Source organism: Pyrus communis, chromosome 12, assembly GCF_041283825.1.
Source record: "Pyrus communis isolate YQ-2024b chromosome 12, ASM4128382v1, whole genome shotgun sequence".
NCBI classification, from domain to species: domain Eukaryota; kingdom Viridiplantae; phylum Streptophyta; class Magnoliopsida; order Rosales; family Rosaceae; genus Pyrus; species Pyrus communis.
This window is the reverse complement of record NC_142576.1, coordinates 7,050,980-7,076,351: the sequence shown is the minus strand read 5'-3', so window position 1 is coordinate 7,076,351 and position 25,372 is coordinate 7,050,980. Positions and strand designations below refer to the sequence as shown.

The window sequence follows — 25,372 nt, the reverse complement described above, 5'->3', positions numbered from 1 at the left end:
TCACAAGAGAAACATGCTCCTAAAGTATCTCAATATCCAAGGTAATGGAGGAGGTGGCAGGGGTGAAGGCAGGGGAGGAACTGCATAGAACATAGAGCTTTTGTCAATACCGGCAGGGTTTCCAGTGGGCAATGCAACAAGTGCAGCAACCAGACCTGCGGCTCGGCTCTGTGTGGTTGTAATTTGAACGAACATCCTGGAAATTTTCGTGCTCATCAGGACCAGTAACTATGGCCCCAACAATTGTATTTGGATTCGGTTTCTTACTGTCTCTCCATTTTAATCCCCATTTGCAACCATACTTCTTCTTTCTGGTAATGGATGCTCCTCTATGGTGGACCTGCTGTGGAAAACGTTCACCAAAGCGGACAATGTAGCTTATGCCCCAAGGATTTTTACCGAGAATGTAATCGATTTGGGTCCTGGCAGACCTGCGCAGTTCTTCGGTAGGGTAGAAACTGGATCCGCAATGCCATCCAAGTAATAATCGTTGTATAGTTGAGCTAAAAAAGCTGCATGGACTACATACTGAAGATATCTTGGCCTTCTATTGTTCAATTCAATCAGCCCTCCCTTTGTTCTGTTGAAGCTAGCAAAAAGGGGAAGGTAGGAGCACATTGTTTCATCAATTTGACGGTGGAATGTCCTCAACATCTCTTCGTAAGGGTACCCAAAACTGAAGAACAATCTCAGCCGGCTTAGAAGCAAAAAAGCACCAGCATGCCTGTTGTCCCAGCTAAGTACCCTATTCTTAGGGTCAGTCCACAAATATTTTTCACGAGCAGCCAAGTTGGGGTTAGTGACAAGTTGAAGATAAGATAAGTTCCCTGTTGCAAGAGACAACCAAGATCCACCCCACAAAAATATTCATCCCAAAAACCAGTGGAATTGTAGATAGGGGAAAACGGGTCTGGATCCACCTTATACTTTGCACCTTGCCCTTTGGTAGCAAATCTGAAGAGTAAATTAGCACCGTGAACAAGTTTTTAAAGTAATCTGTATTGTCTTTGAAAACAATGGATGCAGAAGCCATTTCTGCAGCAAAGGTCAGGCAATTATAACACTCATGTCGGATTCTTGGATGGTCAATATCCTCCAGACGTATCCAACAGTCGTGAGTTTTCTCCTGATCACCACCACCAGCGGACTCAGTGTCATCAAACCCTCTAACATATATAACCATATTGCCAATGGAATCAGCTGCGGAGGAATTAAAGGTCTTGAGAAGGTAACATGTACCTCACTTGATGATGTCATTCACATGTTTTAGGGCTGGTTTGGTATTGCTCTGTTTTGAAAAAAAGCTGCTTTTGTTGTGATGTGAGAATAAACAGCTGTGAAATAAAGCAGCAGAGTGTTTGGTAAACTTTTTTGTGAAAGTGCTTTAGAAAAAAAAAAAAAAAGCAGTATTATAGTATTTGGTAAACTTTTATGTAAAACAGATGTGAAAAAAACCGATTTTTCAAAGCTGGGTTTTGCAGCTTCTTGTTTTTGGCTTTTTTTTCACCCAAAACTGTGAAAAAAAGCTGAAGCAGAATGTTTACCAAAAACAAAAACAGCTCACAGCTTTTTTTTATACCAATTTTTTTCAGAATCACCTTATACCAAACCAGGCCTTAGTTCTCCCGAGTGCCGCATATTTTGCACTGTATTGGATCACACTCCAACTCAACATGGTCATGGCAAAAGATGCAGGAAAGCTGTACTTGCTCACGTCTCCACCGTCATAATATCCACCACCAGATTTTTGGTGTTAGAGTCGCCATCACTTAAGCAGAAGTCACCTCTCCATGAAACATTGTTGTACTTGGGGAGTTTTCCGGATCGTTGGGCATTGAAAAATAAGAGGGCTTGGTGAAGCGCTATGGTGTAGTTGTCAGGCATAGACGGGCGGACATGATGGTGGCTCCGTTGGGCAAGCTTTACTATAAGAGTGATTAAAGCCACCAAAATGCCAACCATCACCACACTCTATATGGTGACGCTAAACTTTGCACGACAAATCTTCCTCATCGACATAAACATCGTCTTTATTTCCTGGCTTCAACAGTCACCCTTGCTTCACCTTGTCCGGCGGCGGTGCCTCTGCCCTATCCTCCGCCTCTCATCGTCTTTATTTTCTGTATCATACCCTCTTACGCACATTTATTGTTATGCATCACTTTGTACTATTCTCTCAACAGACAGCTTGGTGTGGCTGGACAACCAAAAGGGCATCTATATGGGGTTTGGTAACTAAATTCATTACATTTCAACATACTCTTTTGTTTTGGGTCTTTTCATCTTTGGTTTTTACTTAGTTTTGGGTCATGTACTAGAATAGAGCATTCCAAAACTCCACCTAATATTTAGCTTTGTTCAGAGTGAGAATCTCGTATTAGAAATTAATTTTGCGTAATAATTCAAAACGATATTCGATTTCTTCACCTCCTTTCCAATTGGTCTTGATATTGGAATCTCAACTTTTTGTATGATATCAAAGAGTAGGTTCGTCCACATTTGAATTCCAATGACTACACATGCTCACGTCATTTAGTTAAAATTATTCACGTTTAGACTTGAAAGCCTGTCACACATGATCTTCAACTTCAAGCAACGAGAGATTCTTAAATATCTCTATTTGTATATCTTCTTAATGAAATACACACAAAAGATATGCAACTAATCACAATATAATTTCTCTCATGCAACATGTAAGAACTTTGTTGTGGATTAAAATGAGACCAACTTTGACGTTTATATCAAACCAACAAAGTTTATGCAATGAAATGTTAGTTTCACATCAACAATTAAAATCACATATGCACGAGTGAGCAATTGACTGTAACATAGTTATCGCTCATTGTAACAATTGATGGTCTTCACAGTAATAAAGCCTCTAAGGGTATATGAGTCATTCTAGGAAATGAAAAGGACAGAGGAAGGATCAAGACTCGATTGAGTTCAAATCTTTTGTATCTATTTTATGTGCCATCTATGCGACATGTTTTATTTATTGACACCTGATTATTTATTTTAATCCCATCTAACAGTGTTTCTTCAATAAAAGAATTAAAAAAAAATTAAAGATAATCAAGACAAAAAAGACACGTATCACTCAAGTACATAGATATAGAGGCTACAGAAGATTTGAACTCTCAAGACCCACCCAGAAGAGAAGAGTATCAAGATGGCCAAGTATTTTTTGGGAAGAATAAGATTTGGCTATTCAAAGGATGAGTATGAGTTTCAATTCAAAATTGTTCGTTACCAATTCATAGAACTTCAAGTTTATGATTAGAACCATTTATATATAAATAACTCTATAAAAATTGTCTTTGCAAAAAACCAATTAAAACCAAGTTTGTTTAGTCATCAAACTGTATACAAATAAGTCTATGTATTTGCTACAATAGATTGATTAGACGACCTTAGTTTTAAGTTCTTTTTTGCAAAGATGACAGAGTAATTCATAATATAAATAGTTATGATCATAAGTACGAAGCTTTGTGATACGAACACAATTAGTTTTGAGCAGAAGTTTATCCTCAAAATAAACCAAACGAATGAGGATTCTTGCCGGATCCTCTTTGTGAGGATCTCGGGGATCCTCCAATCACATCCGTTCATCGTATATCGTGCGATCAGAAATCATTGTGATTTTTTTAATTAAAATTGAATGTAAACAGTACCTAACAAAAACTAGTCGTACGATGTATTATAAACGGATGTGATTAGAAGATATTCGGAATCCTCACAAAAAGGATTCGACGGGGATCCTCTCTCAAACCAAACAATTGAATCCACGTGGTGGGTTGTGATTGGACAGAAGTGTCCGTCACTTAAAACTCTACGTTTTCTTTTGTCGTTTTCACAGTTCTGTCAATCTTAAGACATGCCATTTCTTCTTTCCAATTTTCACGTTCCTTTTTAATGTGATACATAATATCCTTTTACCAACCCTTATTTAATTATGAAAAAAAAGACTTATCTGCATCATCGTAATGCATGTATTTAATTTATTCGAAGTTATTAAAGTGGAAACTACTTTTTGGAGAATATGAGGATCAACCTTAAAATGGTGTTTCAAACTTCATCCATCTTAAAATACAATTATTGTCTCATCCTTCACCCATTTTTTATCTCATTATTTCTTAAATTGTGTTTCAAACTTCATTTTCTTGGACTTTACTCTTTAACGGCCATGGAGAGAGATTTTGCACTATTATCAAAAAAAAATATTTTTTATATGACTGTTTCACTTATTACGCGATTTGCACACCATAAAATTAGAATTAAAATTAGAAAAATAACCAAAAAGAAAGGTGAAAACAATTACCCACATCACATAACATCCTGACCCAATAATACAATCTCATTTAAAAAAGTGAGTACATAATTACATTATTGGATACAAAAGCCACGATAATAGTTGAATAAATTTTACCATCAGTTAAATCTGAACACATTAACTGCATTTTCCTCTTTGATCATAGAATACTTGTGTCACGTGGCGGTACCTAAAACCAAATGAAAGTAGTTTTTATTCTTTGGTAACAAGTAATTTTCCTTTCTTTTTGGCCAAACAAAGTAAGTTTCCGTTTTTGATAATTTACTCTAGGGTTATTTTCTTCAAGTTTCACACTTTTCACACGTGTACAGGTAGTTAAATTTTTTTTTTTTTTTTTTTTTTGTTTTTGAAAAATTCAGAGTCATACGCTTGTATAAATTCATCGTTTTTTTCTGGAGGGTTTTATCCGTTTTGTTTATTCGATTCTCCGAAATGAATCGTGCATTCCTCTCTCTCTCTCTCATGACATGGATTGATTAATGAAACCATCTTGAATTTTTACGCTCTCTCTCTCTCTCTAAACCTACACACCCCACACTTTCTCTCTCTTAGGGTTTCGCAGAGAGCTTCCCAGTTGCGAGGAACAAGATAAACAGAACAATCTTTAGGGTTCTTGGCTTTCTTTCAACTTCCAGACGAAGCCGCTGGGTTTGCGCTGATCGCGGAAGTGTTAATTTCTCACGGCTACTTCAGGGGCACGGTGAATCGGCTTCCGATTGCAGTTTCGTGAGGTTTGAGTTCTTTCTCGATAACTGTGAAGCTTTTGGAGTTTTGGAATTCGATATTTGTATGGGAAAGTTATGGTTTAGGGTTTGTGGTTTTGGTTTGCTAATTTTGGTGCTGTTAGAAATTGGAGGGGAGATGAACAAATGGAGGGTATTTTATGGGGATAGGGCTTTGGGCAAAGCAAATTTAAGCAAATTTGTAGTTAGATTAAGTTGATTTGGAGTACATTACATGAATTTTATACTTTTGCTCTGCTTTCCCATGTAAGCCAAATGCCGTATTTCGGCCAAGCAGTATAGTCTACATTTTTCTTTTTCGGTTTCGAGACAAAAGATTCTACGCCTATACAGGAGTATCGGTTTGTAAACTATGTTACTTATTAGCTTTTAGTTGCTTACATGGATTGGTTATTGACAATGTGCGCATTTGTGCAGCTGACGGTTTGAAGCAATATTTGAATGTAAGGTTGTTTACAAGTTATCAAGGGAGAGTCCCCCTGACCATTTGATTCTGCGTTGGTAAATGTAGTGTAGAGGATTATGAATGATTGCTGTCATGGACTTGAATGCCTCGCCAGTACCTGAAGAAGATGAGGATACTTTTGAGAATCATATAGAATACATTGCCCCAGAAGAACGTATAGAGAGTGGAGCTGATATAGCACGGCGGGTACTATTTTTTTCTCGTTTAAATGGCCTATCTCTTGCTCATGTAGTGGCAACTGGATCATATCGTTTCTTTTGTTAGTGTAGTTATTATTCTGGCCATATATGCTTTTGTTTGGGATCTCCAGCGAGATTGAAAGCATTAAAGGGCATTTTGCATTGTTTTTGATTGATTATAGTTGGGGGCATTCATTACATCTGAAGCTTATATCTTTCCATGGCCTTTGGAATTGATGGATATTATTTTGTATGCAAAAGGTTGTATGGAAACAACCATAAACTTGGTGGAAGCCCTTGCAACATTTACGGTCATAAGACGGGGATTTAGAAATTCAAAATAACATAGGGGACAAAATACTTTATGCTGCTATATTTAACTGCATGTACAATTTTTTGAAACTAATATGTTGCTTCCACCTCGCTGTGGGGCAAACAGATTTTTTTGTCTGGTTATATGGGGGAAATTATGCCTTCGGAAGTTTTACAACTCTCTCTCTCTCTCTCTCTCTCGCTCTCTCATGTGCGTGCACACATTCCCCATGCACACACCTGTTAGCACACACACAGCAGTTCACATACACAAGGATTAGCCATGAAATCTTTTCATTCTTTTTCATTTTATTTTATATATTATGTATATATGTTGATCTCAACATTTTATGTGCCGGGCTGCTGATCTTGTGTTTTCCTTGTATTAGGAGCGTGAAGAAAGACGTAAGCGATTGAAACGAGAACGCCCAGATGAAAAACCAGTGCATGTTTCTCAACCCCCTGCATACGATTCATATCAAACAAAAAACCCCAAAGTTTACGACAAATCTAGGCTCCCCAATGGTAAGTATGCTGTCTGTAGTATTCTTTTAGGTTTACTAATATGTTTTTATTTCCATAAGTTGCATTGCTTGGTAGAAGTTATATAGAACTACATTTTCATCACTTCCATGACAAGCATTAACTGAATTATTACCGTTTTCTGTTACGTTAAAAAGTGATTCACCCTTTCATAGAAACCTTTTTTCTTTGGTATTGGTTTCTTGTATGGAGACTGAGTTTAATGCTATAAATTTTTAAACTTCAATATTATTTGTCTTTTTAATCTTGGAATTAAATTTCTTCTTTTGATATTGAGTTAGCGGGTTTGACCTTTTAGATTTTCCAATTATTTGAGCCAAACTCTAAACTCATGTGGAGATATAATGTGCATATTGATATGTCCCAACTGTATGTTAAATGAATGTGTCATGATTTATTTTTTTATCATCGTGCTAATTAGTGAGATACATTTAAATCACTAGTAGCCTTCTGCACTTGTTCTGTGTGGAGAGAGATGCTTTCTCCAAAATACATATAGAAGTGAAGAAGATAAAATGGGAAAATAAATTTGATTCATTTTATGGATGAATTTAATTTCAAATGCATTACAATGCTCAACTCTGGTTCAGATGGAGAGGTGGTTGTAGATGGTTTTGGGGTGGTGGTCACAACTGGAGTGAAATATGTTTCTCAAAGGAGTGTGAAGAAATGGAATTGGATTTGAGTTGTGAATTCTAGTTTTTATTTTTATTTTTTATAAAGATGAAATTGATAAAGTAATCGGTTTACTGCCTTTGGGTGAGTTTGGTAGTTCACTTACCTAGCTATCCCTATCATTTAATTCTTCCATTAGTTTTGGGATGATGTGGAAGGGAAGTGTGTATTTGAAATAAATAAAATTTGATTCATCTTGAAGACCGTGGCTTAAAAATACTGGTGTTCCCTTTATATACTAGTATGGATAAAGGATTTTAGACCTTTATCTGGGGAAATAGTTTCTGTCTGTAGCACTTATATGACTCAGGAATGTGCTTATTTGGTATTACTTTTGTTGTTATAATTTGTGATATTATTTTAAAGTTGATTAGCTTAAGAATCCTAGTTTGTTTTCTGTAATTGCATCTAAAGAGTTATGTGTTTTAGTTATTAGCTTCAATTGCCATCTTCTTGGAGCTTAACTTCTGTCATCTCTAATTACATTTTTCTTCATAATGCAGGTTGGTTGGATTGTCCGGCAGCTGGTCAAGAAATATTTTTCATGATACCTTCTAAGGTGCCACTGGGTGAATCGTACAATGATTGTGTTCCTCCTGGTAAAAGATACTCATTTAAACAAGTGATTCATCAGCAAAGAGTTTTGGGAAGAAAGGTAAGGCTGCTGAAATTATGCTCCTTTTCTTCTAGTCTTATTTTTTTTCTTGATAATTGAAAAGTAGTTTTTGTCACATGCACTAGCTGTCAAAGTTTGGATACTGTATGTATATATTTCTTTTTTGAACAACGGGAGTTGAACTAAATAGTACCTCTATGAGAGTCATTCTGTCTTGTTCAATTGTTGAAATGATTTTAAGGTCGTCTTCACTCATTTTCAGCTTGGTTTGGTGATTGATTTGACAAATACTTCTCGCTATTATCAAACATCAGATTTGAAGAAGGAGGGTATTAAGCATGTCAAGGTGAGTAGTAGATTATGGTACAGTTTGTATTCCTTGGTACTTCTGTCTGTATTTTATTATTTATGGAATCGTGTTCGATAATGTAGATTGCATGCAAGGGGCGGGATTCTGTGCCTGACAACCTTTCCGTAAATCAGTTTGTATACGAGGTTTGTTTCATTTTTCACACTTGCCTGTCCACACTGTGTGAATTTTTTACCAAATTTTTTCGGCTGCAGGGATGATTCTTTTGTTATTCACTTCCATTTCAATTGCACTGCCTGTTTCTCAGTTTAGTTATATGTTTATTTTGGCCATGGGCTTGCCTATTTATATGCGAGGAAGGAAGCTTTTTTATTTATTATTATTTTTTTTTCAAGATATCACATATACTCATTGTTTATGTAAGTAAAATTCTGGTTATGATGCTTTATTAATTATTCTCATTTCAGGTTATACAGTTCCTGTCACGTCAAAAGCATTCGAAGAAATATATTCTTGTGCATTGTACACATGGGCACAATCGCACAGGGTATATGATCATCCACTACCTAATGCGCTCATTACCAATTTCAGTCACTCAGGTAATTATGAGGTCGTTTTAACTGTCTAAATGTAGAGTAAACCAACCTGCTTTTATACTCTTTATCTTATTCTTGTTATTTCTCTGATGCTACATTGTATTACACAGGCATTAAAATTTTTTGCGGATGCACGTCCTCCAGGAATCTACAAACCTGACTATGTTGATGCTTTATACTCATTCTATCATGAAAGAAAGCCTGATACGGTTGTCTGCCCCTCAACTCCTGAATGGAAGACTTCAGAATTTGATCTTAATGGCGAAGCTGTTGCAGACGACGACGACGACGATGATGGGGGTCCTGCTGCTCCTGTAAATAATGTATGCACCGTCTTTCTAGTGGAACTCTTTTTATTGGATATGATGTATTTCTTTGCCAAATGAATGGCACTTGAAGGTCGGACAATCCAGTAAAGGATAAGTGGTCATCTGTTTTTTTTTTGCATGGCATTGATGGAGGAGTAATTTTTATTTTATTTTTTTGTAATGTGTTCTGTTCATTATTTGTAATCCACCCCATACTTCCTGTTTGATCATGTAATGGAAACAAATGACCTTTTGCTTCGTAATCATGATACATGTTTGTTTTTTATTGTTGTCTTCACTGTAGTTTTAACATACCTCTTCTATTTCAGGAGAGTCTGGATACAAATGGATTGATGACAAATGATGATATCTTGGGCGATGAGATACCTTGGGACCAGCAGGAGGCAATGCGGCAGTTCTGCTATCAGACTCTTAAGCTGGTTAATGTTGGGGTAGGCATGTTGAGACCTATCTCTATTCTTGATGGTTTTTGGCTTTTGCTTCTAACTCCACAAATATCTGAGATCTTGAGTTAGCCTGTTTTGATTTTTTGTCACATATTTTAGCTTAATTCCAAATTGCATCCCATTTTAGTATTTTACTAGAACTTTATTTTCTTTCATTTCAGCCTAGAGGAAACTCGCAATTCCCAGGGTCGCATCCCGTGTCTCTTAACAGGTGATCCTTGCTCCTTTTTTGGGTTTAGGTTTCCTTTTTTCTAATTTGAGCATATAAAATTTCTTCATTTTTACCAATTGTAACTTTCTTTGACTCAATAGTGATATATGCGATAAGCTGTACAATTTCATCATAACTTGGTGAGCAGTATCTTGAAATGAACTTTCTTTTGTTAACATGCTTTGTGCTGTGCATTTTAGTAAGTAAGAACATTTGATCTGTAAAGAAAAGTTTGATGGGCAATTATCATGCAATGTTTCATTTGGAATGATAACTGAAAATGGTAACTCAATGTCGTTGTTGACATCGACAATGAACCTATTGAAATTGGTGGATGCTTCTGGAATTGATATTTGAAATGTTATACGTAAGCACAGTTTGTAGTTTGTTTTCTGCTTAACAAAGATATATTTCTAGCACTGTTGAAGCTTAGTTTTAAAAGAGACCCAATGTGGCTTGACATTTGATTGCATATTAGATATTTGGAGGTGTAATGTGCTTGGTTTCGTAATAGTTGGCTGATAGATGACAAATTCCTTGTGCATCTGTAAAGACTCCTCGAGTACTGCGTATCAGATATTTACTCTATTCTCATATATTGTTTTATACATGTTGCAATTGAGTATTGTAGGTCTTTTTTACTTGGTAATGCTCCATTTTGAGATTGTCATCTGAATGGACTTCCTTCTCACATGCATGCAGGGAGAACTTACAGCTGTTAAGGCAACGTTATTATTATGCTACATGGAAGGCTGATGGAACACGATATATGATGTTAATAATGATGGATGGGTGTTACTTGGTTGATAGAAATTTTAATTTTAGAAGGGTCCAAATGAGGTTTCCCTGCAAACACACAAATGATGTATGTATACACTTACTTTTGCAAGGTTAATGAGGGAAGATTTCATCTCCCCATTTAGCTGTATCCTTCACAAGTTAGAGTAACCTTGTTTGTCTCCATTTTTTTATTTTTTATTTTCCTCTTTTTTGTCTTGAAGGGTTTAGCCGAGAAGACTCACCACTACACATTACTGGATGGGGAGATGGTAATTGATACCGTGCCTGATTCACAGAAGCAGGAGAGAAGATACCTGATCTATGATATGATGGCAATCAACCACCTTTCTGTCATAGAGGTTGGTGTGCCCTTTTTCTGCGCCTTTTTTTGTATCCCTTTTAGGGTGATCTACCTTTTAAATTATGGTTGCACAAACTTGAGAATTTAAGATATTGTATTTATAATCACATGGTATATGCTATATGGTTGTGTAATTTACCACTCGATTATATTTTTGAATTCATTTTTCAAACTTTGGCTAGATTTTTGGCAAGCAAACATGTAAGTCATTTGCCAACCAGTAACACACTGTAAACCGAACACAGGGAGTGAACTTTCAGATATAAAAGGAGTCCTAAATTTTGAGAAGTAGTCGGGAACGTGCACAAGGGTCTCTGTAGGCTTGTGTTTTGTTAGGTATGGAACAATCAACTTGAAGAGATATCTGCACTGTGATTTTTGACATCCGTATAATCATCAGTAGTGTTATCTGCACTGTGATTATATTGTCTTAAATTGTAAAATAACAGTTGGACCCATCGTCAGTATCTGCATTGGTAATGGGGTGTTCAAGGTTGTAAGTTGCCTTAGTATATTATGTTCTGTAATGTTAAGCTACCCATTATACAGTCTAATATTTTAGCATTGTTGCAGCGGCCTTTTTATGAACGGTGGAAGATGCTTGAGAAAGAAGTCATTGAACCTCGGAATTATGAGCGCCACAATATATACCAAAGTAGGAATCCTTACTACAGATATGACCTGGAACCATTCAGGGTATGTATCAATAAACTCTGTGTTCAGATGTCGAACTTCATTCCGCTGTTTACTTTTCTGCTGGGATTGATTTTCTCAGTGTGTTCAATCAGGTGAGGAGGAAGGACTTTTGGTTGCTCTCCACTGTAAACAAGCTTTTGAAGGAATTTATTCCAAGGCTTTCGCATGATGCAGATGGTCTTATCTTTCAGGTGGTTCTATGAAATATGATTCGAACATTTTTATTAGTTTCAAATTACTTGGTTAGCTGTCAATATAATTTGTTTATTGCCATGTCAGGTCCTATTATTGGTTCTAAATTAGCTATCCTCTCTCTGATTTGGTTGCAAAGAATTAATAATTTATATTTTTTATATGCTAGGGTTGGGATGATCCTTATGTTCCCCGCACACATGAAGGACTTCTAAAGTGGAAATATTCTCATATGAACTCGGTTGATTTTCTCTTTGAGGTTGTGCTATCAACTTTATTGAGTTATTTTGAAAACTCTATTTTGTCATTTAAACTATTTTTCTGTACATCTCTCATCCCTTTCCATATCTGCTGTAATTTCTTCTGTGCTTGTTTTCTCATATGAAGCTGCTTGTGTGGACAGGTAACTGATGATGATCGGCAGCATCTTTTTCTGTATGAACGTGGAAAGAAGAAACTAATGGATGGAAATAGAGTTGCGTTTAAAGGTCGACATGAATATCTTCAGATATACATATATATTTTTTCTTCTGTTTAAAACGTGACTCTGTATAATCATGATCTGTACAGCTGAAGTTTTGCATTGGGGTGCTTCAGATTTTTTTCTGTTTAAAACGTGACCTGGCAGGAGCTTCTCCAGAAAGCCTTTCTATGACTCAAGTATTTTTTTGGTTTTCAGAAAGCACTTTTAGCTCTTCCAGAAGCAGTCTCAATAGGCCCCAACCTTATAAGCAGATTTATTTTATTTCTTTTTGTTTAAACCGGTGGACATACATGTGGATACACGTGGATTGATCCCAAAAAAGAAAAATGTCCGGATGAGAACTTTTATTGTTTTTATAGCCTTCCCGTTATCGCTTAGTGTTTTGGGAAACCTAGATAAAATAATGGTTGCTTCATCGTATCATCTTCTACAATCTAATTGACACTAACATCTAGTATTATGTTTTGCTGGGTGTGATTTGGTCATGATCCTGTTGTGTTTAACCTAATGCTTTTTTTGTATTCCTATGTAGCAGATGGTGAAGACCCCACTTCTTATTCTGGAAAAATAATCGAGTGTTCTTGGAACGGTGAAGAACAAGAATGGGTCCCTATGCGCATCAGGACTGACAAATCAACTCCAAATGATATCAATACGTACAAGAAGGTCCTTCTCCACGTATTTTGAATCTGTTTTTCTTGTTTAATCCCCACTTTGGGCTCATTGATTGCCGATTTTAAAACAGGTCATGCGAAGCATAAAAGACAATATCACGCAGGACATCTTGTTGAATGAGATCTATGAGATCATTCGCCTGCCTATGTATGCTGATAGGATACGGAGTGATAGCAAAGCAGCCCAGCAGCATGCAAATGCAGCACGAAGGAGGTGACTTGCGGAGGTTTAAGCAACACTGGAGTTTCGTGCAAAGGTTTGCTGATAGCAGCTTAGCTTAGTGCAGAGGCTGCCCTCGGACACCTGCTTGGCAAGTCGTTCAGAGTTCTATATGGTCGTATCAGCTGGTGAATCACATATTCAGTGTAACTTCCTAAGCCTAGCTATAATTCGTAATGAGTGCTGTTCTGGCGAGTTGTTTGATCCAGTTTGGTACGGCGATAGCCCCTGGGATTGCTGTCACATTTATTTGGTTCTGATAGTAGTTCAGATGAAGAGGAGTAGGGTTAGAGTCAGATGTGTATATTTTGACGACGATATTGTTAAGTTGTTTAAAAGGTAGGCATTTTTTTAACGACCTAAGTTTTTGCCTTTCCCTTTTCATGTGAATATATAACTTTGGGAATAGGCAAGTAAACGACTCTACTCTCTCGAAACCCTGGTTTTAGTTACTCGTGTTTTTGGTGTTGTATTTGTTTTTGACCTACTCGTCGCAAATCATCACCGTCTATTAGGAATCCGGATCCTCTTCGGATCATTTTTGTGAGGATTCTAGAGATTTGTGAATAGTGTTCATTTATTGTACATCGTGCGGTTAGTTTTTGTCTAATATTGTTTGTGTTTAATTTTAAATAATAAAATTTAAAATGGTTTTTAACCGTACGATGAACATACACGATACACGAATTTTTAGAATTTTTACAAGGAGGATCTGGAGAGGATCTTTATTCGTGTATTAGCATGGGACTTCGTATGATTGCTCGAGAGATTTGTTGTTAACAATTGTTTATAGAGATGATGCATCTTTTAGTCCAATTTGATCATGTCCATAAACGTGGACTCCTTGATGACTTTTCGGTTCTTCTAGTGTTTTGACATCCAAGACTTCCCTAGTCTGGAGAAGTTCCCGTTCTCTCTCACGTTAGCACTTATTAGAGCAATTTCGTCCCTCAAAAAATGCGTCAGCACCCAGCTTATTTAATCCACTCAGTAAATAGTGATAAATTTCAATGAACAATAATAGGCCAAATTCATCTTCATCCCTAAAAAAAAATAGCCTAGTCAATTCTATTAAAATATTATTATTTTTTATTATAAAAAATTAATTTTTTTTTTTTAATTTCTAACTTTATAAAAAAATAAAATAGTAATATTATTATTAAAATATTTTTATTTTCTCATCTTTCATCCCTCTTCCTCATCCTCACCGACATCCGCCCCTGCACTTCCCTTCCATTCCCATCGCCGCCTCCAAACCTCATCCTCCCATCCTTCGACGCCGTCACCCTTCTGTCCTTCAAATCCCAAGTTGACCTCAACAACAAGCTCTTTTACACAATTAACGAGCTTCAACTATTGCATCTCCACACCTCTTCATCGTCCGCTTCGTCCTCCTGTCCTTCTCCCTCCGTGGCTCCTTCCCTCTTGACACCCTCTCCTACATCGACCAGCTTCGCTCCTCAGCCTCCACAACAACTCCCTCTCAGGCGCAACAAAAAAAAGGTGTGGTTGACATCAGCATGCGTTATGTAGGCTGTCCCATGGGTCTGTCGATTTTGGGCCGGTCTCTTGCCTGGCTTCGGCTGGGTGCCAGCTTATTAGGCTGGGCTGGAGTGTTTTAGCTGGGTGCCGGGCTGTTTGGGGGACTGGGTGCCAGGCTGTCAAGCCTCAGTGGAAGCTCTTATATGTGGCAAATGAGTTGTGTTTGTCGTGTTCGTGTCGTTTTTGTGTCATAATAGTATCTTAACATACCATTTTGTGACAACCCCATTATCTTAACAAGTGACTCGATAATGGGTCATGCAAGATTTTATCAAGCTTAATGTCTAGACCTACAAATGGATTGACCAGAAAGCGACTTGATTCGTTAACAAATGTCTAGACCTACTCATTACATGTCGTACCTATTATCTTAACGAATGATAAAAAAACGACTTGATATGTTAACAAACTCTTAATTAGTAACACAATAACAATCCTACTTATTAACAGATTGACTTGAAATATGTTATTTTTATGCCTTTTCTTGTCGGATAGTGCGAAAATTATTTCTTTTAATAAATAACGTGACACTAAACCATTTTATTTGGCCTCACTTTTTTGACGTAATTTTCTCAAACTGAAGGTGCAAATGCCAATCACAGTCCTCGACTGTCGACTCTGCGCACCCACCCATGTCCTAAATCCTCTCCGACTCACTAACCCACACCGCCGATACATTTCTTAGAACCCTTGTTAGCAGCTGGGGTCTACCTTCTCCTCCGCAATTTCGTCCCCATTCTGATCGAAACGAACCGGATCATATGAAATTCCCGGCGATTAGGGCTTTTCTGATCTGTCTAATTCTCTGCGCCGGTTCGAGCTTCGTTCATGGCGAGGAGCCGGCGAAGAATAAGTTCCGGGAACGAGAAGCCAGCGACGACGCCCTTGGATATCCGAACATGTATGCATATTCATTTCTTAATCCGTCTTAATATCCCGTGATTAGTGTACACTCACAGAGATTTTGTTGATGTTGGGTTAATTGTGTTTGGAATTCTTGCATTTGATTAATGCGTTGGATTTGTGCGTGTGGTTAGAGATGAGGATGCATTGTTGAATACGCAGTGCCCTGCAAAATTGGAGCTCAGATGGCAAACGGAAGTTAGTTCTAGTATATATGCTACGCCCTTGATCGCCGATATCAATAGGTACAAAAAAGATTGTGTTTTGGTTGGAAATTCTGTACATTTACCAGTGCATTTTGTGAGTACCATGGCGATCAGTTCTGTGTCCAGCATTGATTTGTGTGGTCTTTTTTTTCGGGTATTCGTTTTCTCTTATTGCAGTGATGGAAAGCTTGAGATTGTGGTTTCTTCTTTCGTCCACTATCTTGAAGTTCTTGAAGGTGCTGATGGAGACAAACATCCCGGTACGAAAATTCCATTCTTTGTTTTACGTTAAGCTGGCTTGAAGTTTGGTGAAGTGATTTTCCAAGTACCTGCTTGATGATTTATCAGGTTGGCCTGCTTTCCATCAGTCGACCGTACATGCGAGTCCTCTCCTGCATGATATTGACAAGGATGGTGTGAGAGAAATAACTTTGGCAACCTACAATGGTGAAGTTTTATTTTTCAGGTAATTCAGTTACATTGCCCGAGTAATGTTACTAAATATATTACAATGTTTTCTCTCGACTATGAAATTATATAACAGACTACACAAGCTCATAAAAGTTTGTGTATATTTTTTTTTAGGGTTTCAGGTTACATGATGCTAGATAAACTTGTAGTACCTCGTAGGAAAGTTAAAAAGAACTGGTATGGGGGTCTGCATCCGGATCCCGTGGATCGCACTCATCCAGATGTCCATGATGATTCTCTTGTCATGGAGGCTTTGGAATCAATTCATCGTAAGCTATTTGCATGTTAAAGTAGTTTTTTTCTCACAACCACTGTTGTTTTTTTGAGGGTATCCTTATTCATATCATCTGCTTTAGTAGACATTTAGGAAGAGCATGCCGAGCCACCTGAAACAGTTCTGACTTCATATTCTTGTGAAAATGTTACTTTTTAACGGGAACTAATCGTATTTGCAACTGTTGGTTATTTTTGTAGAAACAAATGGAAATACAGCTAAATTAAACAATTCTGCTTCTATTTCAACTTCTGATTCAAACACTTCAACTATTATTTCAACTCCTGATACAAACAATTCAGCTACTATTTCAAAAGAGAGCAACCTTGGCATGGTAAATGCATCAAATCCAGAGAATAAAGGGGAAACAAATTCAACTCAGGTGGAAACAGTCATCAAGCTGCCTACAGGCACGGACAATTCTTCTGTGAAAAATTTGTCAGAGGAAACTGTTAATGTAGTGAATGGGACTAGTTCTGGGAGACGGCTTTTAGAAGATAAAAAGTCAAGTGAATCGCAGGAGGGTAGTTCTGAACCCAAAGATAATAATAAGGAGGATGTTCCTGTTGCAACTGTACAAAATGAGGGAAGCTTGGAAGCAGATGCTGATTCATCTTTTGAGTTGTTCCGTAGCAGTGAGGAACTGGCTGATGAATATAGTTATGACTATGATGATTATGCTGATGAATCAATGTGGGGAGATGAGGAATGGGCTGAAGAGCAGCACGAGAAAATGGAGGATTATGTTGATGTTGATGCACACATACTCTGCACTCCTGTGAGTTCTAACGTTAATGTTTCTTTTATACACATATATAGGCACACTGCACATGGATTTATTTATGTAGACATGATATTTAGTTACTATTTGCCATATGCAAGTTAAATTTGGTTGATGGTTTCTTTTTTCCTTCAGGTCATAGCAGACATAGACAATGATGGAGTATCAGAAATGGTTGTTGCTGTATCTTACTTCTTTGATAGCGAGTGAGTTCTCTTCCATACTGTCAAAATTCACTTATTCATTAATATTTTTGGAGTGGAATGCAATCACATCACATTTAGCGCTTTATCCTCATTTTGCACTGTTGGAGTTAAATCTGCATTTTGAGTAGTTGTGATGACCTGGTATGGCCGCCAATGAGTTCAAAACTATAGCACTATTTGTATTGACCAGGAGGCACTCATGAGATCAGTAGATATGTTGTAAATGAAATAGAAGAATAATTTAAATTTGTAGGTAGATTGTGTATGATCTAGTAATTTACCATGCTCTTGGTTTCTTCCTTCAGATCTATACAATAAATTGTAATAATCCTTTAAGTTTTATTTCCTGCAAAATCAATTTAGTGCGCTTTCTTTATCATTTGTTATGCAGCATCAACCAAGATTGAAATGTGAACCATATATTGGAGTTTGCTTAGTAATTAATGGTTTGATAGTAATCTCCCACCTTGTACATTTGCAGGTATTATGAGTCCAACGAAGATCATCGAAAGGAATTGGGTGACATTGATATTACAAAATATGTTGCTGGCTCAATAGTTGTGTTTAATCTCGACACAAAGCAAGTTAAGTGGACTGCGGAACTAGATCTGAGTACAGAGACTGCGAAGTTCCGTGCTCATATATATTCTTCTCCAACTGTAGTGGATTTGGATGGTGACGGGAATCTGGACATTCTTGTTGGAACTTCCTATGGCTTGTTCTATGTCTTGGATCATCATGGTGAGTTAACTTTTCTTACTCTCATTGCTGCAGTTGCTGGCATTTTCCCCTCAGAGAGCATGAGTTGCTTTAAGTTCCCCGGCATACAAGACGCTGGATCATCTTTGATGTTACATACAACTCTTTTTGTTAGTGATATCAAAACTAAACTGTTTCTTTTGTTCAGGCAAGGTCAGAGAAAAATTTCCTCTTGAAATGGCTGAAATTCAAGGAGCTGTTGTTGCTGCTGATATCAATGATGATGGAAAAATTGAACTAGTGACTACTGATGCTCATGGAAATGTTGCTGCATGGACTACAAAAGGAGTAGAAATTTGGGAAAAGCATCTTAAGAGTCTAGTTCCCCAGGTACGGTTGAGGGTTTGATTGGATATTAAGTAGAGTGCCAGTACAATATTTGGTGGACCACATTTTTGGGTCAGTTGTTTTTTGGAAATTTCTTTTCTGCTCTGGACCTTATGAGTTTAATTTACCATTTTCCTGGGGAGATTATAAGTTTTCAACTTGTATGCACTATGCTCAAATTTATGAGTGTCATTTTCTCAAGAACACTACATATTTGTTTCTACGTATTAGCACTGTCAAGGTTTCTACATATATGTGATTTAATAGACATTGCAACTCACCTTATTTACTTCACAGTGAATCTAATGTACATTTTTGTTCCTCAGGGTCCCACTATTGGTGATGTTGATGGGGATGGCCATACTGATGTTGTGGTTCCAACTTTATCCGGCAACATATATGTTCTTAGTGGCAAAGATGGGTCAATTGTTCGTCCTTATCCATATAGAACTCATGGGAGAGTTATGAATCAAGTTCTTCTAGTTGATTTAAGTAAAAAAGGAGAGAAAAAGAAGGGACTCACCCTTGTTACAACTTCGTTTGATGGTTACTTGTACCTAATTGATGGACCTACATCATGCGCTGATGTGGTTGACATTGGTGAAACTTCGTAAGTTATTTTTAAATCCTTCAATGTTCCTACATCTTTACTTATTTCTCCTCCTTTTCATGATTTACCTGAAACATTGATCTCTGCATGACAGATATAGCATGGTCTTAGCAGACAATGTTGATGGTGGAGATGATCTTGATCTTATTGTTTCAACCATGAATGGCAATGTTTTTTGCTTCTCGACTCCTGCTTCGCATCATCCCCTCAAGGCATGATAGATCACAAGCTTGATCTGTCAATAGTTTCTTCTGTTGTCTTCAGTTTTTCTTTTTTGCTTTTTGTTTTGTGATAATGTTTTATTTTTAATCGTCTTTAGTGTGTTTCCTTTCTCAGGCATGGAGGTCGCCTAATCAAGGAAGAAATCATGTTGCAAATAGGCATAACCGTGAAGGTATCTTTGTTTCACATTCATCAAGAGCTTTCCGTGATGAAGAAGGCAAGAACTTTTGGGTGGAGTTCGAGATCATAGATAGCTATAGATACCCATCGGGGTTGCAAGCACCCTATAATGTCACAGTAAGTTGCTCATTCCCACCAATTATTTTGGCCAAAGTCAACTACACGGTCCTCCCTCCCTCTGTCTCTTGTATACACACGCAGGTAGCTTGTATGTACAATATAAAAAACTCAATTCAACATTTGTCTTCTTTCAAACTATGTAGGTAACGCTGTTAGTGCCAGGTAATTACCAAGGAGAGAGAAGGATAAGAATAAACGAGACCTACAATCGTCCTGGAAAGCATAATATGAAGCTTCCGACAGTTGGTGTAAGGACTACGGGTACTGTTTTGGTGGAGATGGTTGACAAGAACGGACTCTATTTTTCAGATGATTTCTCCCTCACATTCCACATGTATTACTATAGACTGTTGAAATGGCTGCTCGTCCTACCGATGCTTGGAATGTTTGGCATACTTGTAATCCTACGTCCTCAAGAAGCTGTGCCCTTGCCATCATTTTCGCGAAATGCTGACTAAATGTTCAACCTTTATCAATGCAAAGACAGATGACGGACATTCTCACCCGAACAAGTGAAGAAACCATGGCGGATATGACATCACTGCGCACTCCGGTGAACATTTTTGATGTCCACGCTCAGATTGATCTTGGTTTGGCCCCAAAGAAACCGAGTTTTGAACAAGTAGATATCGGAACTTGTAACATGGTTGGATATGAGTTCAAGGAATGAGTACCAAATCGAGTTTTTTGTTGATGATTCTTTTAGAAGAGATGTAATGCAAACCAACGGATATTCATTTACATGAAATTCTCTCTTGATTTTATAGTGGATGATTATCTATAAATTGGCAATTTCAATTTATTCAAATTTACATGTGTACTTGGAAAGAATTGGCATTGAAATTATTTCGACTCTTCGACTTTCTATCTGTATGCTAGTGCACGAGTACTGAAATAATTCTTCGAGTTCTTCTCATGCGTTTACTAATACATATGACATCAATAAGTACGTGAATTTGACATTACAATTCGTAATTCAGTACCGTTACTACCAAATTCGCTACTGTCTCTACTCTTCCTAGCCACACCAATTCATAACTTTTTCTATTCCAAGTAAACATGCCATCAATAGGTTTGCTCTCAAAACCGATGTCCCGACTACATGCTCCTATTGAACTCGTGCTGCCGACTTTAAAGACATTGTTATTGACATTCTAAAAAAGTCATCTGGTACGGTCGAATGCACCGTAAATGACTTGCTACAGGCCAAATATGAGCAGATTCATAATTTGATGCAAAAAGTTTATCATATAGTAATATTATAGCCAAAACTATACAGACTCAGAAATCTAATTACAGGAAACCCTTGTCTATTTATCTCTCAACAAGACAATACAATCATGTTCAAAAATACAGACCAAAAGTAGAAATACAGGTCCAATATGCAGAATTGAACTTGATCACAAGATAAAGTAGTGATTGTCACGCTCTCGTTTCTTCTTTTGTACTTGCCTTTTATTTCTGTGCAAAAATTAGAAAAAAAAAATCGAAAACGTGAGTGCGAAAATCACTTCAGAGTTCTCGTAAAACGAGAGCGCTAAAAGACATGCAAGACAGGCCTCTTCCCGAGCCTCTTAATCTCTCTGTCCATATTACCCGAAAGCATCAAAGCAAACATCTTGAAATCGCAGAAAAGGGACCAAAACGGATGCCCGAACGTCGCCGGAATATTCCCCTCCACGAAAAAATGGCTGTACCACGCCAATCCGTACCCAGAGAGAGGCACACAAAGCAGAAACCGCCAATCGAACAGCAGCGAGCAGAGGAGGAAGAAGATAGAAGCTAGGGTTCCTGCAAAATGCCACCGCCGCGTCGCTGGTTTCGAGTGCTGGTTCATGTAGAAGGCCCAGAACTCCTCCAAGCTCCTGAAATTCATAATCTTTTGTGAAAGTAAGAGCAACCCAGTTCAGGATTCAGATTTTTGTGAAGACCCAAGTGAAAAAAATGATCAGAATTTGGATTTGGGAAAGATTTTGGAAGCTTTGAGATTAAACCCAGAAAAATAAAAGAAGAAAAAGTAGCTGGTGGATAATCTTTTGGGGGTTCACTGAAATTTTGAGCAGAGAAATCTTGAGGATGGGACGAAAGAATAAATTCGGAGTTTTGGTGATGGATTATAGTTTTATCCGCTGTGTGGTTGGTGTTTGTGGAAGGGTGAAACAGAGCAGGGTGAAAAAAGTCTGAGAGGGTGAACAGTTTCTGTGCGTCAGTGGATTGAATAACGCAGGATTTATTAGAGACTAGAGTCGTCCACGGCAGTGACTTTGTACTTATCATCGGATTTTTGTTATTTTTTCTTGGTTTTGACATGTTGATTACTTGAACAGAACAAGGGGGATTGAAGAGTTTTTTTAATCCAAGAGTTTGATATTTCATTTCGAGAACTTGCATGAGACGCGATCACCTCAAGTGACATTAATCCGCATGATTATACATTAGTAAATCAGAACGCTATAGTGTTTATAAAGCCACTTTATGCAACTAGTCTTTATTTCTTAGATGTTGGTTTTTCAGAGCATCTTCAACAGGAGATCAGACAGATATATTCCCTATCAAAAGTTGCATGGTCACTCAACATTTGATTTGATACGAAATGTAGAGAGTGATGATGTCCCCTCATCACGAATTGGTCATCAAGTGGAATGCTTTGGAATATGCATTTTATAATTATTGTTAGCCAAAAAATCTCCAACGGACAAATTTTAAAAGTTTGATTTTTTTTCTTTCTTTACAAACAATATTATTACATTAAAAAGATAATGGAGTGAGCTAAACTTTACAATGAATTAGCAGTAATGTGATTCAAATTCGCATTTAACGATAATCGAACTTAAAACATCTTAATTACAAATGAATATGAATATCATTATATCGTAATACTAAGTAACAATTTTAAGAAAATGTTAAATACTCATCTTAGCTAAAACATATAAATTTACATCTTTAAGGTAAGCCAACCAATTAAAAAAGAATAATCATTAGAATTTTAAATTTACATCTCGCGGTTAAAAGAACTGAGAATTCAATAGAAAGTAAATGTAATTTTTACATCTCAAACGCATCACCTCTCCATTATGCTCTAAGGTATTAATAGTTATGTACAACATCCAATAATGATGAGTAACACCATGTCGGTCAGAACGTCACAGTCATCCGATTGTGAAATGCTGCTTCTGTGAAGAATGATTCTCTTCTCTTTTTTTTACCTTCCTTTTCGTTCTCTCCTATTTAAACGATCACAATTAAACCGCGTTAATATTTTATATTAATTTTTTTATAAAAAAAGAAAAACAAACTAGAGAATATGAGAATAAATGATAGAAAAATGAGGAACGAGAATCCTAGTCCCTGTTCTATTGGCCCCATATCCATTCAGATCGCTTGGTGGCAACATATGCTTGGAATTCATTGGAGGACACAAGAAGGAAATTAATATGATATATAAAAGAAATTAAAAAAAAAAGAAAAGAATAAACCTTATGAGTGGATGACAATCTTGCAAAATTACCGGCCAGCAGAACTTATGAGGCACGGCTGCACCTCCCATCATACATGTGACGACGATATATATATTTGTAGTGGTTTAATATGGTTTTTTGTCGGTGACTTAAACGGTTTGGTGATATTCACTTGTTCAGTAAAAATAAAAGAGAGCAAATACTTTACATGAGAATTTTTTTTCTTCTTAATAAACGATATTATTTATATTAACATAGTAAAAAAATGAGTTTAAGTCTCTCATTATATTAGTAATAACGTAATTTAAATTCGTTTTTGGAATTTGACTGCAGTCCAACAAATAATGTTACCCAAACATTATTGTATATTTTTGTAACAAATAACCATATTGACAATATTTGCGTGTAGCAGTTTATTGGTTTCATCGGGTCTGGAGTGTCATTGCTCTGCCTAAACTATGCCAAAGTGTCCGAGGCTGCAACGGTACTCCTCACAGCAGCCTTGTGCTTGAGCTCGTTCAGTCAAGCCCGCTTTCCTTAGGCCATCTTCAACCGAAGGTTCCAGATGGTCAGAGGGCCAAAAATAGTCTGAAAACCGTCTTCAACCAAAGACTAGGCCAGAAGGCTCATGAGCCCTACGAAATCTGAAAGTGCCAAAGGGTTGGCCGCATGCAGCCAGCCAGGCCTGGGCTGGTTGGAATTTTTTTTTAAACTGTCGGTTATAACCGACAAAAATAAAAGAAATAGTGTCGGTTATAACTGACACAAATAGCATGAAAAATTTTGAATATAACGGCTAGCTGATGTTAGCTAGCAGTTATTTTTGAATTTTTTTTATTTACAAAATTTTTTCCTATAACTTCTATTCTTAAATTCTATTTTTTTCTATAACTTCCTATAACTTCTATTTTACAAAATTTGTTTCATATATTTTTTTTAAATTCTATTTTTTTCTATAACTTCTATTTTACAAAATTTGTTTTCTATTTGTTTTTAAATTCCATTTTTTCCTATAACTTCTATTTCACAAAATTTGTTTCATATTTTTTTTAAATTCCATTTTTTCCTATAACTTCCTAAACCATTATACAACATTAAATTAAATTAAGTAACATGAAACAACATTAAACAATATGAAACAACATTAAATAACATTAACCAACATAAAAATTATACAACATAAAAAAAACATTTAACAACATAAAACTTAAATGCCTACTCCATGCTACTTTTGGCCCAAAGATGTGTAACAAGATCTTGTTGTAGGTACTTGTTTGTGGCACGAGAACGTATCATTCTATAGCGCCTCATGTACTCATTTGCACCCATTTTTCTTCCAATTTGGAATTGGATGAGGACCCACAGTTGGAATCCGAAGAGGATTCAAAGTTGGAATTCATTGCAAACTTAAATTGAAAGAGATTGAATTGAAATAGATTGAATTCAAAGTTGCGTGAATTATAGCCTAATATCGACCCTATTTATAGCAAAAAAAAAAAATTAAAATCCAACGGCTAGCTGACGTCACTTAGCCGTTGGATTTGAATTCTAGTTGTAGTTTTTAAATAATAAATTATGTTTGGGCCTATGACCCTTTGGTCCTTGGTTGGAGACGGTTTTTTGTGACAGAGCTAAAATGAGCCCTATAACTCTCGGTTGGAGATGGAGGCAAATATGACCCTGTACTGTTCATTAAAATATTAATATCTTAGAGGGCTAGAGGGCTAAAACGAGTCCTCTGGCCAGCCCTCGGTTGGAGATGGCCTTAATACCCAAGTAAGTTCCACCCATCTAAGCATATGACAGAACATTCAAACTAAACTAATGCAGCAGATAGTCTACCAAAATAATCCAATCATAGCCATTAAATGTTCGGAATTTTATTTCCGATCTGATCCTAGCTTCTGTGGTTTCATTTGATCAGGATATAGCGCCACAATCCGCTGGATTGCTCCACGGTATGTTCCTTCTCATTAGACTGCTGGAAAGGGAATGTTTATATTATGTTGTCTTCTCTCTTAAATTGGTTAGCTGACTACAACGATTCAATGACATTCCGTGTCAACAGGAATTTCAAATTCAGCCGGGACAGTGGCGGCGACAGTCAGCACGATAGGAACTGGTTATTTTGTACAATGATTAGAATCATT

The 25,372-nt window shown here is 36.9% G+C and overlaps 3 protein-coding genes and 1 pseudogene across 5 annotated transcripts; 2 read left to right on the top strand and 2 right to left on the bottom strand.

Moving 5' to 3' along the window:
- Positions 1-1,884, bottom strand: LOC137744286 (endoglucanase 9 pseudogene; annotated as a pseudogene).
- Positions 1,885-4,734: 2,850 nt separating this feature from the next.
- Positions 4,735-13,600, top strand: LOC137745895 (uncharacterized). 3 transcript variants are annotated; one of them, XM_068485931.2, is made up of 18 exons: positions 4,735-5,061; positions 5,585-5,725; positions 6,420-6,555; positions 7,752-7,903; positions 8,127-8,210; positions 8,297-8,359; positions 8,642-8,773; positions 8,881-9,093; positions 9,408-9,530; positions 9,707-9,756; positions 10,459-10,621; positions 10,758-10,895; positions 11,471-11,593; positions 11,686-11,784; positions 11,955-12,044; positions 12,189-12,273; positions 12,805-12,935; positions 13,015-13,600. In XM_068485931.2, exons 2-18 carry the CDS (start codon positions 5,600-5,602, stop codon positions 13,159-13,161), a joined length of 2,055 nt encoding a protein of 684 aa, XP_068342032.2. In that variant the 5' UTR covers positions 4,735-5,061; positions 5,585-5,599; the 3' UTR covers positions 13,162-13,600. The 3 variants fall into 3 exon arrangements, with proteins under 3 accessions (XP_068342032.2, XP_068342031.2, XP_088537526.1); XM_068485930.2 differs by having other exon boundaries at positions 5,491-5,725; XM_088681400.1 differs by lacking the exons at positions 12,805-12,935; positions 13,015-13,600 and having other exon boundaries at positions 5,491-5,725; positions 11,955-12,066; positions 12,189-12,242.
- A 1,648-nt stretch (positions 13,601-15,248) lies between these two features.
- On the top strand, positions 15,249-20,572 carry LOC137745067 (protein DEFECTIVE IN EXINE FORMATION 1). Its single transcript, XM_068484940.2, has 13 exons — positions 15,249-15,606; positions 15,743-15,853; positions 15,992-16,074; positions 16,163-16,280; positions 16,400-16,554; positions 16,760-17,337; positions 17,476-17,546; positions 18,028-18,287; positions 18,454-18,635; positions 18,959-19,242; positions 19,337-19,454; positions 19,579-19,761; positions 19,908-20,572. Exons 1-13 carry the CDS (start codon positions 15,467-15,469, stop codon positions 20,220-20,222), a joined length of 2,598 nt encoding a protein of 865 aa, XP_068341041.2. The 5' UTR covers positions 15,249-15,466; the 3' UTR covers positions 20,223-20,572.
- A 485-nt stretch (positions 20,573-21,057) lies between these two features.
- LOC137746240 (uncharacterized) lies at positions 21,058-21,790 on the bottom strand. The gene has a single exon (XM_068486315.2). It carries the CDS (start codon positions 21,638-21,640, stop codon positions 21,302-21,304), a length of 339 nt encoding a protein of 112 aa, XP_068342416.1. The 5' UTR covers positions 21,641-21,790; the 3' UTR covers positions 21,058-21,301.
- Positions 21,791-25,372: the final 3,582 nt, after the last annotated feature.

Excerpts from the sequence above, each read along its gene's own strand:
- LOC137745895 (XM_068485931.2), top strand. The coding sequence starts at position 5,600 with ATGATTGCTGTCATGGACTTGAATGCCTCGCCAGTACCTGAAGAAGAT. Across the intron at positions 6,556-7,751 it reads CAAATCTAGGCTCCCCAATG|GTTGGTTGGATTGTCCGGCA; the intron begins GTAAGTATGCTG and ends TTCATAATGCAG. Across the intron at positions 8,360-8,641 it reads TAAATCAGTTTGTATACGAG|GTTATACAGTTCCTGTCACG; the intron begins GTTTGTTTCATT and ends TTCTCATTTCAG.
- LOC137746240 (XM_068486315.2), bottom strand. The coding sequence starts at position 21,640 with ATGAATTTCAGGAGCTTGGAGGAGTTCTGGGCCTTCTACATGAACCAG.
- LOC137745067 (XM_068484940.2), top strand. The coding sequence starts at position 15,467 with ATGAAATTCCCGGCGATTAGGGCTTTTCTGATCTGTCTAATTCTCTGC. Across the intron at positions 15,607-15,742 it reads GCCCTTGGATATCCGAACAT|AGATGAGGATGCATTGTTGA; the intron begins GTATGCATATTC and ends GCGTGTGGTTAG. Across the intron at positions 19,455-19,578 it reads CTTCGCATCATCCCCTCAAG|GCATGGAGGTCGCCTAATCA; the intron begins GCATGATAGATC and ends TTCCTTTCTCAG.